The sequence below is a fragment of the Halichoeres trimaculatus genome, unplaced genomic scaffold (genome assembly GCF_033239565.1).
Source record: "Halichoeres trimaculatus isolate MK-OKI-2021-1 unplaced genomic scaffold, fHalTri1.1 fHalTri1_scaffold_8, whole genome shotgun sequence".
Classification (NCBI taxonomy): domain Eukaryota; kingdom Metazoa; phylum Chordata; class Actinopteri; order Labriformes; family Labridae; genus Halichoeres; species Halichoeres trimaculatus.
The window spans coordinates 34,697,112-34,718,536 of NW_027437186.1; the positions used below are offsets into that span (position 1 = coordinate 34,697,112).

Below are 21,425 nucleotides of genomic sequence, written 5' to 3' on the forward strand. Positions count from 1 at the left end.
GGAGTGGAAGAGTAGACAATTTTCAATGCTGGACATAAACACAGCTTTGCAAGATTAAATATAGACAAATAATTGTTAGGTTGAAAATATATATGTATATATTTTGTCATCAAAACAAATTGATATTTTTTTACTACATAAACACAAAAAAGTACCGAAAATTGGTACTGTTGAGTACCGGTATCGATTGCCAAGTACCGGGTACGGGTACCGTATCATTCGAAATGTGAAAGGTACCCATCCCTATGCATAACACATCTCTGTGACAAAATAATCATGCCATATTCAGTAGAAGTTTAGATATGTTTAAGTGTTTTACCAGTGCACAATTATCATAAATCAGATTTAGCTGCAAACCTCATAACCTGCAGCAGACGCTCATTTCTCTCTGCAGGGCGTCTCTATAATCTCATGACACAGCAGTGACGCTCAGCTGTGATGTTGTAGTGTTTTGTGTCAGATATTTCAAAACAGAGTATTTTATTAATGCAGAAAGAAAAACAAACCTTTAACCTGGTGTTTGATTTGGAGCAACAAAGACTTGTTATCACTCAAAAACATCCTGTAAAGAAGTACCATGAGTCATCCAGCTTTAATTCAATTTTTACTCTTCATGTATACAATATCCAGCTGAAGCCAGGTACCTCATACATAAAAGTCATTATTAAAGGCATTTTTTTCCACTATAAAGCGCCACCATTTTTTTATTTATTCATTTTTTATCCAACTTATTCAAAACCCAGAGGCAGAAAGATCACATAATAAAGATTTGATTTGCTTAAATAACATTATAGTCCTCCAGAATGCAAGCTTGGTAGGAAGTCAAAGGTTGGCGTGAGGTAAGCAACGGAAGTAATGAGTAGATCTACTTCTCTCAACAACAACAACGAGTGAGGGGCACTTGCTACTTACTACGAAAAATTCTGACTTAATTAGTAAGAAATTAAGAGAGATGAGTGTCATATTTTTGATTTTAGGGCAACAGTTTCCACATTTCTTTGATTTTATAAGTGCAACAAACAGCTTCTTAAAAGGTTTGTGACTTTAAAGCAGCTAAAGAAGCTTTTGAAGCAGTTATCCTCCCAAATTACGATCATTTTCATAAGACAGATGCTTGATTTAGCACATTTCTACACCCATTCAAAGCTTTTGTTAATGGTGTCCTTTATGGTGTTTATGAAAAGCATTAATTTTGGTCCCATTCTTAGATTAGAGAGTTAGAAATGGGAAAAAGAAGGAGATAAATTGATTCAAGGAATAAAACGTTGAAATCGGGATTGGCTAATTTCCTTTTCTTAAGATCAGAAAGAAAATCTGTTACTCAACATTTTTAAGGCTTGAAATACTAAAAAAATACTCCCAATAATTCTCGTTTAGTACTTCTCCTCTGAGGGTCTCATCGTGACACAACCCACTTTTTAACCAGTGTTTTAGCAGCTATAATTTTAAGACTGTTGTGATTTTTCACAAGGTTTTAACACTTTCTGATCAGGCATTTACACGTTTGTTTTGACGCTCACTCACACACAGGGTTACCCTAAATTTAACAACCAGGACGTGTCGGATAAAAGTCCGAGGTGAAGTGAAACACAGCTCATTACTCGAGTCGTTTTCCTCATTCAGCCTCTTCTGTGCACATCTATTAAGGCGTTGAATCAGGATGCTGATCATTCTGGAGGGCAGTGCAGATGATGCAAATGCAAGCTTATATACAGTATTTATATAAACTATAATCTTACATATGATAACTCTATAACATGTAAAGTGCTAGGCAAAAGGACCATGTTATGTTGTTCATTAGCTCTAGACTAAATCAGTCTCGGTTTAAGGATACGGTTTACAACCAGGCTATGTGTGATTAGATGAATTTGACACCAGATATAAGCAGAAAGTCCCTCATCACCCTCGTTATTGTTCGTTTTTTAATCCCTTTACGGCTGTCAGAAGATTTTGGCAAATGTCTCGGACCAAAAGGAGAAAGAGTTCCTCCAACAATCACTGCGTCATACAGCTGGACTGCTTCTGCGACTCCGTCTCGATCCATTTCTTCTCCACCTCCACCTGAAAACAGAGAGAAATGATTATTCTCACTGAAAGGTAATGAGATTTCTCCCAGTTTGGTGCGTGAATGAATCTCCTCACCTGACAATGATAGCGAGTCCAGCTGGTCACATGTTTCTGCGGCTGGATGTCGTTCACAGTGCCCAGTGACTTCACCCTGGTCTGGGACACCACGGCGCCCATGATTTCACATTCCATGGTGACAAAGGGGTACCAGTCACTCGGGATCTCCTGATCTGATCCCAGCTCCAGCTTACAGGAGAGTGAATGTGGATGATCCACCGCTGCAGGGAGGGAAACAAAGGTCGCTTGTAGACGTCGAGCAACAACAGAAACATGCACAACAACAAGCTAACAGGGAGAGGATGAGGCTGTTTACACTTGGTGTCAACGTGCATCCTGTGATCAGCAAAAAACTGAAATCTTATGAAGTGTTTTCAACCTTTTTTAAGAAAAAAATGACTAATAACAATTGATATGGGCCCCATTCAACTTAACAGTCCCCAGAAATGTCTTTTTTCAGGTTATTTAAATACCAAAATGAGGCCAGAATTGCTGTAACAAGCAAAAAAAAAAATCTGCCAATGGACCAAGAAAAATTTGCTTTAAACTAGAATATCATCTTAATACAAACAACTTTTCTCTTGTTCGATTGGCTGATTTTTTAAACTTGTTACAAGCAATTCAGACCTCATTTTGGCTTTGAATAACTTGAAAAAACAAACTTTTTACTTCACCCACTCTGGTGAATGTGGCTCATACTAAGTCTAAAAGGCATTAAGCCAGAAAACAATGCTTGCACTGCAAAAAACTGAAATCTTATCAAGTGTTTTTGTCCAATTTGACTTAAAAATATCTACTTATACTCAATTTGAGCCACATTCAACTTGACTGTTCAGAAAAATATCTTATTTCAAGTTATTCAAAGACAAAAATGAGGTCTGAATTGTTTGTAACAAGTAAAAAAAAATCTGACAATGGAACAAAAAAGAAATAGCTCGAAACTAGAATAATGTCTTAATCCAAGTAACTTTCTCTTTAGTCTTTAAATAACTTGAAAAAAAGACACTGTTTAGTTGAATGTGGCTCTTATCAGGTATAAGTCGACAATTTTAACTTAAAATCAGACAAAAACACTTGATAAGATTTCAGTTTTTGCTGTGTGTAACTGATTTTGATAAATCAAAGTAAATAAGGAATAAGAATATAATACAAGAGAATAAATAGCTTCAGAATTGGTCCATCAGGTGCAACAAAACTGAGTCTGCAAACTGCATCCTTGCAAAAATAAAAGATTTAAATAGCAGCTTCATGTTATTCTTTCAGGCAAGAAAGACAAGGAGTGGTTTCTAAGTCAATGCCACTGCAAAAAACTGAAATCTTATCCAGTGTTTTTGTCTTATTTTAAGCAAAAATTGTGTTATAATACACAATATGAGCCACATTCAACTTGTCAGTCCAGAAAAATGTCTTGTTACAAGTTATTTAAAGACAAAAATATAACAATGAAATTAACTAGAATAATGTCTTAGTGTAAGTAACTTTTTTATTGTTCCATTTGCAGATTCTTTTTACTTGTTACAAGCAATTCAGACCTCATTTTGTCTTTGAATAACTTGAAATAAGACATTTTTCTTGACTGGTCAGGTGAATGTGGCTCATATCACAGAGTAAATGCTGAAATCCTGAGGTTAATTTCAGTACCCTTTTAAGACTTTTTAAAAATCTTTGAAAAAGTTTTAAGACCTCATCGCAACTTTAAACTGTTGTTGGCAACCCATCTTTAACAGTTGTAGTGGGGATGGGTACCTTTCACATTTAAAACGATATGGTATTGATGCACGGTACCTGGCAATTGGTACCGATACTCAACGGTATCAATTATCTGTAGTTTTTGTGTTTCTGTTTCTGTGGTAAAAAATATCAATTTGTTTGATAATAAAGTATACATTCTTTTCAATTTAACATGTTTATTCTTCAATTTATAACCAGTTTGGTGAGTGAATGCGTGAATCTCATCTTGTATACAATATATATGTATATAAAAGTGCCTAATTCGGTACCCGTCCCTAAGTTGTAGTTTGTATTTTTACAGAAACTATGTAAGCTGAGAAGGAATGAAGCTTGAAATAATAAATAAAACTAAGCGCAGGTTTATTGTAATTTCTTCAACAAGTTGCACCAGTTATTCAAGGCCAACTTGCTGAAAAACACAAGAACTTATTTCATTTTTATCAAAATGTGGGACATGTGCCTGAGATTGGCTGAATGATGAAATTAAACAATGTCCGAACATACAAACCTGATTTTTAAAAGATAAGGATATGATGGTATCGGGGTTGATGCAGTATTAGTATTTTTAGTATTTTTTCATTATTTGGAAGTGAGTAAATTAAATAATTGATTACTAATGTAAGGAAAAGAGGTGGGGCTAGATAAGTTTTGACTTCCTCTAACTCCTTTTGAAAACGACTTTTCATTTGGTTCCTTGGTTGTCGTTGGTGTTTTTGTCTTTTTACTTTTGTTTGTGCATGGACTATGTTCTGTTTAAATATGCGCATGTTCAAATAAAACAAAAATGAATTGTGTGATTTGCTTTCCAGCTTCTCTGTCCATCAGCCTGTCATTGATGACATGTAAACAGGTAGAGGCTGAGGCGATCTAGATGGACTTGGATGGCTCTTTGTTTGAAATCCTGAATGTTTTTGTCATTTCTGGAGTCAAAGTTTGAATACCAAAATTTAATACCTCATAAAACCACAATAAAGACTTTTTAATACTTTTTAACACTTGATAAGATTTCCTTTTTTTGCAGGGGCATTAAGCTGGAAACCACTGCTGCTCCTTCAAGCCTGAAAAAATATAATGAGGCAGCTATTTATCTCTTATTTTTGCAAAGATGCAGGTTTCAGACTCAGTTTTGTCACACCTGATGCAAGGACTGTGAAGCTTTTAATTCTCAAATATTATACTTTTATTCATTACTTACTTTGATTAATCAAAATAAGTTACACACGCCAAAAAACTGAAATGTCATCGAGCGTTTTTGTCTTATTTTTAGAAGAAAATGTCTTTTTGGACTTAATATGAGCCACATTCACCTGAGCAGTCCAGAAAAATGTCTTGTTGGCAGATTTTTTTTAACTTGATACAAGCATTCAGACCTTATTTTGTCTTTAAATAACTTGAATCAAGACATTTCTCTGGACTGCTCAGGTGAATGTGGCTCATATCGAGTACAAGACAAAAACACTTGTTAGATTTCAGTTTTTTGCAGAGCAGAGTTTGATCTCTGAGAGAAGTGTTACCTGTGTTTTTTGCAGGTAGTCTGTCGATCCTCCACACGATGGCCGAGTATACATTCTCATACTTCACAGTGCCGACCGTCACCTGCATCACCGGCTGTGAGTCTGCAGCGCTGACGGCGCCTAAGCAGGCGTTTCTGTTCATACGAGCCTTCAGGGACCTCTGTCGCAGCAAGGCCACCGTCTGTGTCACTTTGACCCAGTCGCCCGGCACCGGCACACGGATCACTACATTCTCACACAGCGGGTTGGTGTCTGAAATCCCCATGGAGTTGAGGAAGGTAGCTGACATGTTGAGGAAGGCCTGCAGCTCCACGTAGGCTCCTTGAACTGTGACCACAGCTTTGATGGAGAAAGGAATCTCCGTGCAGCCCAGAAGAAAAGTCTTGTACCGCATCAGCTCCACCCTGCAGGCGTCCGGAGGCGAGAACTTGATCAGCCGTGACCTCTGAAACTCGGTCTCATTCACACATTGGTGAAAGTGGCAGTCAATGATCTCCATCCAGAGCTCGTCCTCTGAGCCGTAGCTGGAGTCAAAGTGCAGCAGCCTGAGGTCGTTCAGGGCGAGGAAACACTCGCCGAACCCGTTCAGAAAGGCCAGACAGTGAATCTGCGTGAACGCCGTCCGCTCCAGCACCCCTCCGCTCTTATCCAGTTGAACCCAGATGTGGTCTGTGATCTGCAGCGACAGCTCCTGCTCCTCGTAGTGCTTCCTCGGCTGGTGAGGAACGCTGAGTTTGAAGATCTCCTCCTCCATGGAGACGACCATGTCCTCCATGTCCTCGTGCACCGTGGAGCCGAACTTCAGCAGCTGCTCCACCTCCGCCTCGTGACTCACCTCCAGCTTCGGGTGAAACCGTTTCTTCTCGATGTAGGAGAAATGCTCCACTCGAAGCGAGAGGACTTTGCGCGGCTCTCCGTAGCTTTCCAGTTTGAGCTCGGAGAGCCTGCACTGAGGGAGGAGCTGGAACTCCTTGTACGGCTTCTCCAGGCCTTTCTCGTAATACATCTGCAGCACGCCGCCGGGCAGCAGGCGCACGTAGATGGGCCCCCACTGACGGGACGACATGCGGTTCTTTTTTTCAGGGATCCTGAGCAAGACAGACCAGCCGTCTCTCTTCTGGCTGCGGAAGAGTCCTCGAGGGACGAACTGAGGCGCCCCCTCGCTTAAGACTTCGTTTTTGCAGCTCAGCCTCCTCTCGCCGCCGTCTTTTTCAGTCTCTGTTTCCTGGTCTGAATCTGTGCGCAGACTTTCCAGTTTGTTGCAAACGTAGGAGGAGAAGGAGCTCTGGAGGTGGTCGCGAGGAGGCTCGCAGCCGTCTTTGGTCCGGATGAAGAAGCGTGGTAGGCTGTTGTTGGATTCAGAGTCTGAGGAAGAGGAGGAGCTGTCTGCACCTGCACTGTACCTGGATCCATCCCAGAAAGGGTTGGTGTGTCCTGAGTGTCCCTGGAAAGTAGGGAAAGGGTTTGGTCCGTCTGGGGTTTGATTTAAGGCCTCTGGAGCAGGAGAGGGGGCGGGCGGGGTGGACAAACTCTGGAAGAAGTCGTGTTTTCTCTGCGTGTTGGAGTGAAATGGGGATGTGCTGCTGGGAACCCCACTCACAGGAGTGCAAAAGGGCGTGTTACACGGTACACAAGAACTTCCACTTAAACTTGAGTGGCTTTGAGGGGAATCCAGGGAACTACTGAAGCTCCAGGAAGTATCTCTGATCGGAGGAAGCACCAATTTCAGACCGTTGGGACGCGGCACTGATGCTTTGATAAGGCCCGGTGACTGTAGGGGCTTCTGAGGAGAGGAGAGCGGTGTGTTGTCATCTTCAAAAGTGACCCAGTTTGAGTGATTGGTGGAGCACATGGCTGAGGCTGATGACCGCTTCAAACCAGGATCCCTCCTTTGTTGGGTTTACAGCTCCCCGCTTCAGACGCCTTCTCCTCTAAAAGACAAAATACAAAACAATTAGAAATGATTAAAATGCAAACACAGGAGGAGCCTCACTCAACACATCTGTTGAAATCTTGAAGCGTTCTGCAGACAGCAGAGAGAGCCAGCACTCTCAGGGATATAAATTAAACATATTTCCTTGAGGTACTCCATTAAAACTTAATGAGACGCTGACCTTGAAAACCTGGAACACATTTAAAAGTGTTAACACCACAATTAACCCAGACTCATTTGATGTAAAAGCTGAAGTAAGCGCTCTGCAGCGTCTCAGTGACACCCGCGATGAAAGATTTCTCAACACCTATGGACGCTGCACGCAAAAAGAAAGGTTTTCTAAAAAAGACAACAAGCCTCTTTTGACTCCTGACATTCCCAAACTTTTCTGGCTGGGCGATGAATTGAAAAATAATTAAAACCATCATCTAGAGCATCCAACCAACGTAAAACTGCTTTAATTTTCTCTCTACTAATCAGGGAAGGGTACCTTTCACTTTTATCAGAAGAAAAAGAAAAATCCCGCACGCTCGCCAACTTCCAGAAAGAAAAACTTTAATGCAAGATTTTGGTCATGGACCCCAAGACATCTTAAGTAGGAGATGTTGTGTGGCTCCAACCAATCACTTCTCTGCACGTAAGAGGTTTAAAGTTAAAATACAACTAAGACAGTGTCAATACCAGTAAATTACAAAACATTTAAATGGAACAATCTGAAAAATGTTGTGACTGAGTACATCGGTAAAAGCTAGTGACTTCAGTCAGACGGAAATATGACTGAAACAATCTCATTATAGGAAAAAACAGACAGAAAGAGGAACTAACAATCAAACCTGCAAGAATATGAAAAATTTTGCTGGCATAAACATTTGCTTGTTAAAGGTCAACGACCGAACAATTTTATTCAAGTTTTTCTTTCTGGAAGTTAGCAAATGTGCTGGATTTTTCTTTTTCTTCTGGTAAAATCTGGACTTTTTTCTCTGTGCTGTTTCTACAGTTCACTTTTGAAATGATACAGTACTGATGCCCAGTGCCTGGCAACAATATCGATACTCAATGGTACCAGTTTTCTACGGCTGGGTATTGCCAAGAACCTCATGATTCAACTCGATTTCGATTCTTTAGGTTGTGATTCGATATTGATTCGATTTGATTCCATATTGATTTAAATGCTTCGATTATTGATTTTCATGCTCCATGTGAACATATGTCGTACGTCACCTCACGTTTTGGAGCAATAAAACAACCCAAAAGTCAGACTTTAAGGCTGAAGGAACTGGTTTTATGCTTCTGCGGCTGCTTTGGCTGCCATTGATTTGTTGTTTGGTCTCTGGTGGCCCTCGTCCACACAACGCCAAAAACACACGCAGCCCCCCTCACTTGCCAGGAGATGAATCAATTCAGGGGTTTTGCTGAATCAATATTGATCGATGCATCAATTCATAAACATTACAGTTTTCAGTACTTTTGTGTGTTTATGTGGTAATAAATATAATATTGTTTAATAATGAATTGTCAAAGTTTTAATTTTACATATTTATTCCTAAATTTATGAACTTGCAATGCTGTGTTCAGGTCCAGCATGGAAAATCACCTACTCTTCCACTCCCTCACAGTCCTGCAAGAAATATATATATTTTTTATTTTCTCCTTTTCCAGGAAAATCAGATTTTTCTTCCCCAAAACATTTACATTCTACCCGATGTGTGTTTTCACCTACATCATTTCAATAAATAAACCTCAATTCTTCATCTGTGCATATTCACTTCAGTTACTTGCATCAAAATCACCTTATATATATTTACAGAATAAAATGATTTGAGAGTGCTATTGTGCATTAAACAAAATCGAGGTAGAAGGTTCAGTTTATCCTGTTTTTGCTATAGTCCTACCGCCACCCCTAAAAAAATCAGTGCCTGAGACCAGTGACCCCCCGCTGTGGGAATACACAAACAGTCCAGTACAAAAACAGACAACAGACAAACAAAAGGGCCAAAGGTACTTAATCTATCTGGTATATGAAACTATCCTTGTCAACATATTGCTGTTTCCTAAATCAGTCTCTCTACAATAATATCACAGTCCTTACTGAGCCACCTTGGGTTTTGTGCCAACGTGGAAAAATTATCAAACATTTCCTGCACTTTTTGATTTAAAATATAACTCCTATTTTTGTTTATATTTTCAAATAATGGATGAAAATTGCAGTTGGAAATAGTTTTCTACAGTAAGCCAAGTTTAAAAAAAAATGTCTGCATGTCACCAATCAGACGGTACTGTGAGTTGGACAACGCTAGAGACAGAGAGGTGTGGCTACATTAGAGCCAAAACAACACAGACTTAAATTTTATTTCTTATCGGACGCCAGATGAAAGAAAAAAAAGCTGATGCTGATATGCTTCAAAATGCTAAATGTCATCGCGAATTATCAGCCTGGCTGATAATCGGTCTATCCCTGCGAAAACTACCTTGAACCTTTATTTCTGTCTTTTTCTGTTGAGTTTGATAACATGATGATTAGTTGATGTAAAGATTTAGATCAGTGTATCATGGAGCTTTCTACAGCATCGCATGAAGGCGAGGAGAGCTTTCGACTTCCACTTTTTTGGTTCATTTAATAAAAGCTGCTGTGAGGATTCAGCATCGTGTCTCTCACAGGAAAAGAGTTTGAACCGTTGAGGTGCAGAGAAAAGTCTTTCTGTCTTTCTGTTGGTATGGTGATGGGTGGACGAGGAAAACACACCACTTAGTGATTCTTAGAGGAAAGAGAAGTGTTGGAGATCACTCTCATGAAGCCGTCTCCTCAAATCTCCCCAACAGGTAAAAAGTGCTTTCTATTCATAAACTGGATTCCTCTCTAAAAGGATTGCGATGCACTGTCAGGGTGATTTTTTTTGTACAGACACTGCAGCTGAAAAAGTGAGGCAGAACTGAAAAAAGCTGTTTCCTGCTCTCAGACGAAGTCTCAGCCGAAAAGTTCGAGAAGTTTAAAAGTTTTTTAATGCAAATTGATGAGCCAAAATGTTGTACTTTAGAATCTCTCTGCTTTGAAAGGAGCAGAGTCTAAATATTTAATAGCAAGCCTGCTTTAAAATGTGTGTGAGAAAAGTCAGCCATGGCGGCAGAGCTCCTGCCTCATTAAGCAGCGTGAAGTGAACTGTGAGAATCAGCTGAAACTGCAGGAAGCTTCACAGTCACAGAGCTGCTTAAATGTGTGAGGCACCTCTGAAGGAGGAGGCTGTAGCCTCTGTGGGATCAGAAACTCAGAGTACATCATAACCTGTGCATCAGATGTGTACAGTGACGTTTAATTTCCTTATGATGAATGCTCCATTTATTAGGGCTGGGACGATTTGCTTTTAGCTCGATTCTTTAGGGTTTTTTGGATAATTCGATTCAAACTGCTATTCTTCAATTTTTCTGTTCTTTGAGATTTGCGAAAAAGTTTTGTGGCAATGATGATGTTTACAGACTGTTTCCTAAAAAATGCAAATCATATGTCAGTCAGAAAAACATGTCTCCCTCTGCTGGAGAAAAGTGGTAAATCTTTCCAACACAGCCGATTAACAATAACTAGGATTTTACAGTGGCATTTTGCGAAAAAAAATAAAATTAATTAATTAAATAAAATAATAATAATAATAATAATAATAATAATAATAATAATAATAATAAATAAATACAATTATTAACAAAATGAAAAATAAGAAAATATGTTTTAACAACACAACTTTCTCATAAATACAGGAATCTATTTAATTTAGAATTTTCTGTTTTTACAAGATACAGCTTATTATCAACCAAAAACTAGGATATTCCATAAGTGTTTTGCAAAAAAAAAATAAAAATAAAAATAAATAAATAAAAAATAATGATAAAAAAATAAATGATAAAATTTATAAAAAAAAAAAAAAATTAAATTAATTGAAATAAAAAAAAAATCTGTTTTTAAGACACAACTATGTCATACATACAGGAATTAATTTAATTTAGAATTTTCAGTTTTTACAGGTACAGCTTATTATTAACAAAAATAAGGATTTTACATTAGCGTTTTGCAAAAAAAATGAAAAATAAAAAAATGATAAAATAAAAAATGATCAAACAAATAAAAAATAAATAAAAAATCCTGTTCTTAAGACACAGCTATCTCATAAATACAGGATTTTATTTAATTTTGAATTTTCTCTTTTTACAATCTTTTATCTAATAAAAAAAATATCTACAGAATATATGAGGAGCTATATTTTCCCCCCAAAAAGCAAATCATGTGTGTCAATTTTTTTGAAATTCATTTAGAAAAAAAAAAAAAAAAAAAAAAGATTCAGTCAGGGGATCTCAAATCTCAACTTTTTTCCAACCCAGCTTACAAACTAAGGCTAAAATGAAGGATTTAAATTTAAGAAAAAAAATCTATTATTTAACTAAAAAAAATCACAATTTAACATCATCAAACAAAAATTCCTTATACTATAATACATCAACTTTTCTCCTACCCCTACATTTACATAAAATAATTTTCTTTATCGCCACAATAAAAAGGACATGTGGTGGGGGTTGAAAACTAATAAAACCCAGAAAACTCCATGTTAAAACTCTGTGTCAAACATTGTGCTCTCAAAGTTAAACCTCCTGATTTCTCCACGGGACAAACAAAAGTGAATAAAACCATTTCCATTCTTTCTAAAGTGAGTCACAGCAGACTGCAGGAACAGCTGAAGACCCACAGTGAGTCATACTGAATGTTTTCACATTTAAAGACAGCAGGATGAAACTGTAAGCACTGATACACTTTGTCCACAGGGGGCGCTAAAATCAACATGAACCAGCAGCTTTAGGTTAACCTTTCTGTTAGCCTGGTTCATATTTCTCACTTGACTCTGGGTCTGTGCTGCTCTGCAGTACTCCTCCATAACACATGAGGGCAGTGTTGTCTCCTGTCAAAAATGTTGTTTTCTTTTTTATGGCAACTTTGAGCATATGTCGTACAGCAGCTATTACAAGCAAAGATAGAGACGTCGGAGATAAAATAAACATCTGATGTACGGCGAATTTACAGATAGTTACATGAAACTCTAAGATCTAAGACATTACAAAATATATTGAATAAATGTATTAATTTGTTATTGATTAGCTAGCTTTCTCTTCCTTGTCCATTTCTTGTGATTTTTAGTCTCTTTTTTGTCGTCTTTGCATTTGGAGTGGGTCATTACTTTGTATGGTTCGTTTGTTTGGTTTGTTGGTCATGGACACCAAACTGGTTTTGTCTTCAGTGATATTTTTTCTACGAGATCTTACATGTAAACATGGCTGCATTGTTTGCATGTGAAATCAGCTGTTAGCAGCCTGTAGCATGTCACTGCTAACTGGTGCAAGGCCAGATGTTTACCACAAGGTGAGGAGAAGGAGGTGAGGATGACGTGCTGGTTCTCGGGTGTGAGCTAAGAAGTGACGACATGGACCTGTCCTTCCATGCATCGTTATTGGAAACGTAAGATCTATCTCCAATAAGATGGACAAGCTAGCTGTGCTAACCAAGCAACAGAGGGAATACCAGAAGGCAAACTAGCATCATGCTATTAACCTGTTGTTTTTTTGTGTGTTGATAAACCAAGTTTGAGCTTCAGTTTAAATACTTTTATGTTACTTTCAAATAGTTTTTTTTTTAACTTTTATTAAGTCATCTTGTTTCTTTTATCTGTGATTCATGCTGAACTCCCTCATCTCTTAAATCAATCCACACAGAGCCAAAAATATCCAAACTTTCCAGAGCTGATGACAGTCCAGGCCTGGATGGTTTCTGGTTGTAATCGAGTATATTTCCTCCAGTCACTCACAGTCTGTATTCTGCAGCTCTGCTCTCACAGATCCAGCTCAGAGACTGAAGAGAAACCGCTCTCAAAAGCCTCATCTTACCATAAAAATCTTAAAAACAATAATTGAAAGCAGAAAGCCAAAATTACAGCCCTCCTCTCCTCGAGATCCCAGCCTTGGCTGGCATAAAGACATCGAGCTCTCCGGCTATAAATAAACCGGGAAGTGGGGGCTCCCGTTCGGGGAAAGAGGATTGACACGTCTTCAGTCAAACACACGAGAACATCTTTCTAATGAGGAGCAATGATAGCAGACTTCTCCACAAGTTCATCCCTCCCGTCGGCTTACAAAATCCCTCTGCCTCGGTTCAAAGATGCCGACACAGAAAAGGATGAGTTCTCCACGGGGGGTTGCTGACGGTTTCTCAGACTCATTTCCACTCTTCCTGGGTCTGTCTCTGTCTCTCTCAGGCCAAACAGAAAGGAGACGCTGCCGAATCTGAACGGAGGACAAAAGAATACATTCCACACATTCCTCTGGGACAAGCAGCTTAGCACACAGGAAATACCAGCTGGCTGTATTTGTGTGAACCGTCAACAAATATTATCTTAATGCCGTGATATCAAATCTAACAAACGCAGCAGACTTACAGGTCGTAAATTCAGGGGAGCCTGATTATTTATGACCCTACAAAAAGGAGCCTGGGGTTTAAAAAGTCTTGTAACAGCAATTAAGTAAACATAAAAACAAGTCTGAGGAATTACTTTTATAAGTTTGACCTTATTTCTTAAAGCTTTTAATATCCTGAGAGTCAGAAAGTGAAGAAATCGCTCTGAAAATAAGATGCAGATTGTTCTGGGTAACGCTGCAGCACTGCAATTACAAAAACAGAGAAACTGCACTATCTCAGGTTTATCATTTATGACTATTACGATCCTCACATGAATCACTGCGCTCCACAAACACCAGTAAAGCCATAATAACACACACACCTCCTGCACCAGCCTGAGGACACAGAATCATAATTACTGGGTGAAACTGAGTCATTTAATGTCTCCAAACAGATGCATTCGTCAGCGTTTAAGGAGGTTTGTCAGCACTTTGACACTCTGAGGTATAGACAGACTCGTGCACTCTGACTTTTCTTGAATTTAAAGTAAAAAAAATGATGTGTTGCATGTTTTAAGGAGTTATGATTTGTCTTTAAACAATGTGTTTCAAACTGTTCTTCATGAAAGTTTTGTTTTTTTGGTTGTTGTTGTTTTCTGACTTGTTGCCTGGTTCAGCTCGCTGCATGTGGAGGTGTAAGAGACGTCGAGAAAAGTTGCTTGAACCACTTTTACCAGCAGCTAAACTCAGAGCTCCTGACCCTGACCTGATCTCTGTCGGCTGAGCTCAAAAACCCTTCAGAGGAAACTCATTTTGGCAGTCTGTATCCACAGTCTCATCCTTCATCCCGTCTCTACACGGCTGAATTTATACTTTTCAAATGTTTTCGATCACGATGCGTTTGCTGCGCTTTCTTTAAAGAGTTGTGAAAATGTCTTTTGCCTGAGTTTGTCTGAGCTAGCTTTGCAGTTACAGACGTAGGGATAGTTTCAGGTTTTACTTTTAAAGCTCCTGTAAAGAATTTTAGTTTGTGCTGATTTTGGCGCCCTCTGCTGACATCCCTACAGAGATAGATCTTATTTTTTCTCACTCTTTATCACTTTTATCAAAGTCTTCAAGCTCCATTCACAAAATCAATGCGATGGTTGGAAACCTCCACACTCACTTTCCTTTCGTGCATGAGTTTTGATGTATTTGGACACTTTTTATTTGGAGTTAGCCACAGCTAGAGTTTATGGAGTCAAAGACTCAGTCATGGTCCCTGGACCTCAGGTGTAACATGCTACTGGAGTTTGGTGTTCTGGATCCAGGGAATGGGTGGGTTTTGTTTGGGGTTATGTTTTTTGCTTTAACTCTGTGATTGACTGATTTGTATTATTATTATTTATTGTTTTGCCATCATTATTATTAGGGATATCCCAATATGGATTTTTTTACTTGATCTGATCCAATATTTTTTGCTGATACCGATCCGATACCGATACCTTTCTCTGATAAATCCTTTGTTGGGTGATCTCGCTGTAAATGATGAATCATATTGTTGTATTAAAGTGAGCCCTGTTGGTACCTCCTCGAGGAACACTCACTTTACAAATGGTGCAAGACTCTGTTTTATCATCATTGCTCTCCAAAGAGAAGTAGTACCGCACAGTAGACATGTTTGCAATGTGGTTTGATTTACAGCAGCCGTAAAGTGTGACAGTGCTGAAAAAACATGTGAAAACTGAATCGGTCCCGGATCAAGTAATGAAATCCGATGCAATCTGATCCTCCAAGTATAGCCATATCGAGGGCCAATACTGATCAGTATATTAAATCAGGACATCTCTAAATATTATTATATATTTTCATATACTTGAAAATATTATTATAGTTTTGACTATTTCTCCAAATTTATTTATTTATTTATTTATTTTTATTTAATTTTAATGATATATTTATAGTGTTTGTGCACAAACTTTGTATAGGTATGTGAATTTCATATCCTGCTCCCTGCTTTTGTATTGTACATGTGCAAATCTTTACTTGTTTACAGGAAAAGATAAAATAAAAAAAAATTATCACAAAAAAAGTTTTTCTCGTCAAAATACAGGAGTTGCTGGTCTACCTATGGTGTGTTTTCTGTGCAGTATCAAATGGATTAACCTATTTGAGTATTATTTTGTCACTGACTGAGACAGTCTGCAAAATGTTAAGACATGCATAAAAAGGTTACCGCTCCTACCATACAGCATTGGTTTCCAGAAATTATCAACTTTTTAGAAATAATCAGTCTTTCAGACAGTTCAACCTTCCTCACTAGTAAAAAGTTTACATGGATCGGTACTTTGTGATGTGAAAAAATATTGATACCGCAGTATATTGCGTTACTTTGACATCTGATACACTATCCATATCTCAGCTCTTGAAAATCATAGTTTGATATAAATAAAAATTCATATTTTAGGTGAGTTGGAATTACAATACATCTTCTGCACCTCCACTGCAGTAGATGGCGCCGAAGAGCTACTCTGATATTTAAAATGCTTTATTCCTAAACTTGATGATGTGAGTTTTGATGCTTTGGGTATTGTTTTTTTTCTCTCTATTTTTGGATCAGTGAGTTAAAAATAATTTTAAGTTTAATTTTTACAGTGTAGTTAACTGATAAAATCACATTCATTGTAATTTTTTTACGCAATATCAAATTTTTAAGAGAAACATTGTTTACACCAATTGACATTTTTCACGTCTTTAACCCATTATTTATTTTGCCACATTAGTTTAATGTCAGAGTAGTTTGAGAGACACACTTGATGCACTTCATGTTTTCAAGTTGAGTGTATGTATTTAACACTTTATTTGACTTTCAGTATTTCAGAAATAATAGAAAGTGTGTTTCTAATCAAAAAGTTTTGACTTAATTTGTCTTTTCAATTTTGAGTTTGTGGGATTTACACGAACACATCTAAGTTTTTTTTTTTTAGTTAAATATTGTGATACATTGGAAAGTATTGAAAATTGCATATTCTTGCTAATAATCACCCCTACTCACTAGTGCTTTTAAATAATTTTTTTACCATAAATTATAGTTTTTTAAAACTATTTTGTGTTGGTTTATTTTATACAAATTGGATAAATCCAAATAAAAAAAGGAGTTTAATAGAAAGAAGGCTATTGCAGGGCAGCGTACGACTTCTTTTATACATTAACTCCTGACACGATCTGTAAATTTTCAGGACATTTAGAGGCTAAAACTTTCAGAAACTTGCCAATAACTCACCAAATAATCACTGCCAGACACAGTCTCACTCTCACTCATTATGTCACTTTGGGCGGAGGAGGATGGTCCCACAGTGTTGACTGACTCTGGGTTAATAATCACTACGTCATGCGTGAAAATCTGCTCAGTGTGAACAACACCCAACTGAAGAGTTGTTCTTTTTTGGCTCACATCAGCTCATCTGACTTCTCGCAAACATTTCAGAGGCCTCAGGGGGAAAAACGGGAAAAATTGGGGTCAAAGTGTTGCCTGTTTGCAATCACACATGGATACAGGCAGGAGATTTTAAAGTGCGGTGCGTGTGTGAACGGGGCTTAGGAGAGCTAGAAGACAAAACTGAAACTCTAGGCAGACCAAACAACAAATGCACTGACTGTGAAATGATTAAACATGTGAAAATCATGTGTTTTGTTAAACCACAAGATCTAACTAAGTCTGATATATCAGAGGAACGACTCTCTTTCGCATTCACGTGACCTCTACTGACCGTGATGTTCATTAACTTTTAAATCAAATCCATTTTCATGCCGTTATTCAGCCTCCACGTCCTAATTACTGTATTGACTGCCGTGACAGAGAGGACAAACCCCTTTATGACAGGAAGCCATCTCCACAGATGCCTGACACATGATGGCTGAGAGGAAACTTTCTCTGGATTAAAAACACTCACATGAACTTGAACTCTGGAGGCAGATGCTTCCTGATGAAGCCAGACATCTTCCTGCTGGACTGTCAGGATATTTCCTGTTCTCCCACACTGAGGAAGAGACATTTTTCCTTGGAAGGGTTTATAAATAAACATCGTAAGACACAGCCCAGTTTAATTTGATGGGGGAGCACTACTGTTATGACCACAGTGACTCTGTAATCTAGTGCTGGGCTGGAAATGTGATGACCCATTTCCAGTTACGACACGGGCCGCTCTCCTGTCAAACAGCAGAGAAAAGAGCTGCTGACTCTGACTCCTCACACCTTAAACAAACTGAATAAAACAAAGCTGTGTTCATGGTCAAAGTCCAGCACTCCCTGTGGATATCTCTTCCTGTTTCAGAGTGCATGAGTGGAAAATATCGACAGAAATATAAAGGAGAAGTCTGTCAGAGGCAGCAACTTCCACTGAAAACTTTATGAAAGAAGAAGTGATTTATTTTGGATAACTGTAAACACATTTGGAGTTTCCAGAAAAAAACTGGTGTCCTTGGTTAACAGGCTAACTTCAGCCATGCTAACGCTGCCACTCTAAGTCAAAAACAAGAATCAAAAATGAGATTTGATTCATTTACACACAGTTTTAAGACCATAGCTGGGAGCTTTTTAATGGATCCTGTGACACTTTCTGCAGTTCCTGTTGTGGATTGGTGAAAAGGTCTCACTGAGCATGTGCAGTACAATAGTGGTCTCTGATCAGTGGGATTCATGAGTTTTAAAAGTTCATTTCCTCTTATTGCTAGCAGAAAGTGGTTCAATTTTGGGGAACTAAAACCAAATCTTTTGGTAATGTACTGACACCGGTTAGCCGCTGCTGATGTTAGAGTTAGAATACCTCTAAAGGCCATGCAAAGAAATGCTATTTTTCAGTATCTTCCAATTAAATTTACAACTCCATCCTGCAAAGCTTAGCAGTGAAAAGCTAGAGTTACCCTGTTCTCTACTGAAAAGGATTTCTGAGATTTATTTTATAGTCATGATGGAGTCTAGGGCCAGGACGTTAGAGCTAGGGATGGGTACGTTTCGCATTTGAAACAATATGGTGCCAATGTCCGGTACCTGTCAATTGGTATCAGTACTCAACAGTAACAATTTTTAGTACTTTTGTGTGTGTTTATGTGGTAATAAGATTAATTTGATTAACAAAAAGATCTCAGTTTTTTTATTTAACATATTCATATTTAATATATAACCTTGCAATGCTGTGTTCATGTCCAGCATGGAAAATCGCCTTCTCTTCCACTCTCTCACAGTCACAAGGATGCGTTCAGGTAACTAAAAGTGGTACTGTTTGGTTGGTACTAGGGATAGACCGATTATCGGCTGTGGCTGGTTATCAGCTGGACTGATATTTGGCATTTTGAGGCATATCTGCATCAGCCTTTTTTTTAATCCAACGGATAAGAAACAAATTCAAAACTGTGTTGTTGCAGCTCTAATGCAGTCACTACTCAGTCCCCAGCACTGTCCCACCCACAGCACCATCTGATTGGTTACAAGCAGAGCTATGGCTTGGGAAACAGCCAATCAGCAGTGCAGTTATTACAGTTATTGCAGTTGCATTGAAACTTTGGAAAACTTCATTTACTGTAGAAAACTTTAGCTGTTTTTTTTTTTATGTTTTCATCTAACTTTATAAATTATACTGCTAAGCCTGGGAGCTGTTCAATAAACTCATGCTTTAAGGTATTTGAATGAGGTTAAGTGTTGGAGTTTGTATTGTTCAAAATTTTGACACCAATATTTGCACTTTGACTGCAAATTAATATCGATTTAAAATATTGGTTATCGGCCTCCTTGACTATAAATTAGAGGTCGACCGATATGGGTTTTTTGAGGGCCGATGCCGATGCTTTCCAAATTTGGGCAGCCGATGCCGATATGCATAGCCGATTTTTCCAATTTGATATTCAGGCCGATTGTTAAATAAATATATGTTTATCACATTTTTGTGAAACGCAGCAATTTCTGAGCAACTAAAAGAAATCTATTACAACAAGTCGTGTCCAGTCCTCTGAACATTTATTCAGCTTTCAAAACAATGAAATATTTTGTCTGAGTAAACACACAATGTAACAAGCAGTAGTAAACATTCACACTCTTCTTAAAATGTCAAAAAAGAAATTTAAACTTATTAATATAATTTGAACAAAAGTATGTAATGTATCCAAGTGGTTCCACAAGTTTGAGGTGCTCATCTTTTTTGGGCCTGATCAAAAATTGCGTCATTTTATACAACGGATCAAAAATCGGCTTTTTAAAAGAAAATACGGCCGATGGCCGATAGAGACAAATGTCCAAATATCGGCCCGATATATCGGCCGGCCGATATATCGGTCTACCTCTACTATAAATAATCTGTATCGGCCCAGAAAAATCCATATCTGTCTATCTGTAGTCGGTACCTACAAACGTACCTCATTTGGAACCCATCCGTAGCCTGAACGTTAAACTTTATGACAAACTGAAGTTACAAAGTCTGATAGTAGCCACGTTTCAAACAATCTTGCTATGTAACTAAAAATCAATACATCACCTCGTCGCTTTATATCCTGTAAAAAGTTGTCAAACAAAGAAAAATTGTGTTAAAAAAATCTTCTCTCCACTCATTAGCTTCCAAAACAAATGCGCTTGTAAGAGTCACATCTTAAGATAGTGGGTGATGGTGCTCATGGGTAATTGAGTTTTTATTCTATGAAAACACTAAGCTGGGAGATTGTTTTTAATTGGTGTAAGAAGAGGCTAATGCTAACTTTAGCAGTTGGTGAATGCTAGCTAACAGCATGAAAATGCTAAAAAAAAATCCAGTAATGCCTGAGAAGTTATTTTGATTGATAACTTTAAAAACTTGAGTAAATTTAAACAGCACTTCATAAACTCTCACACCAATGAGCTGGCAGAATAAATGGACACCATATTGTTTATTGCGTTTGTTACATCTCTCCCCAGTCTCCCGGATTTTAGGCTTTTAACAGCTGCTAATTTTCACTTGTGGTAAAAGTGGCTACGGTTCACCAAAGGTTGTTAAGTACTTATTTCTTCTTTGATTGTTGTGTTGGTGTCTGTCTCCTTTAACCGTGTATTAACTGTTGCGCTCCTGCAGCGCCGCATTCTTGCAGCGCGGGGTCAGAAAAACGCCAAACGCACGAGCTACCGGCCGTAAACAGCAACTTTTTTTCACTCCTGGCAACACAGAGCAACACAGAGCAGGGAAAGAAAACAGAACCAGCGTGCTGTCATCCACAACAGAGCCAAGCCCAGGACCCGGACCAGAGAGGCCCACTTCAGGGGTCAGATTTCAGCCTCTGTTTTGGTGCTGAGCCTGCGTGAAGTTGTCACTTTGCGTGACTTTTGTTGTGCTCCACTTTACGCATATTACACACAGCGCCATTCACTCAAAACCGAGCTGAAGCAGAGTGAGATAACCTTTACGAAGAGTGCACCACAACATTAAAAGTATCCCCTGAGCTAGTTGAGCTTTCCCCAAACAGACCCGGTGCAGAAAAGCGTCAGGAAGAACTCACTTTTTCACAGATGTAGTCCACTAATCCGGGTCATGACTTGGGTTTAATGTCGGCCGGTTTTCCTCAAAATGGCAGAGTGTAAATCCTGGGAGTTTTGACTGCACAGCACTGCTTCCCCTCCCGAGTTCACACACAGACAGACTGTCCCGCTCCCACTACGGGACACTGCAGGAATGAACTCACCCGTGCTGCGTTCAGGACAGTGG

At 38.5% G+C, this 21,425-nt stretch overlaps 1 protein-coding gene across 1 annotated transcript; it reads right to left on the reverse strand.

Annotated features, from left to right (window-relative positions):
* Nucleotides 1–587: 587 nt before the first annotated feature.
* Nucleotides 588–21,401, reverse strand: ston1 (stonin 1). The gene is made up of 4 exons (XM_074676224.1): nt 21,220–21,401; nt 5,370–7,300; nt 2,143–2,345; nt 588–2,061 (listed from the first exon to the last, which is right to left on the reverse strand). Exons 2-4 carry the CDS (start codon nt 7,219–7,221, stop codon nt 1,996–1,998), a joined length of 2,121 nt encoding a protein of 706 aa, XP_074532325.1. The 5' UTR covers nt 7,222–7,300; nt 21,220–21,401; the 3' UTR covers nt 588–1,995.
* Between the last annotated feature and the right edge of the window lie 24 nt (nt 21,402–21,425).

What these genes read in the sequence shown, in the direction of transcription:
- ston1 (XM_074676224.1), bottom strand. Translation starts at nt 7,221, where the DNA reads ATGTGCTCCACCAATCACTCAAACTGGGTCACTTTTGAAGATGACAAC. An exon ending in ACTACCTGCAAAAAACACAG is followed by an intron (nt 2,346 to 5,369) that starts GTAACACTTCTC and finishes CCCTCCCTGCAG; the next exon opens with CGGTGGATCATCCACATTCA. An exon ending in GGACTCGCTATCATTGTCAG is followed by an intron (nt 2,062 to 2,142) that starts GTGAGGAGATTC and finishes CTCTGTTTTCAG; the next exon opens with GTGGAGGTGGAGAAGAAATG.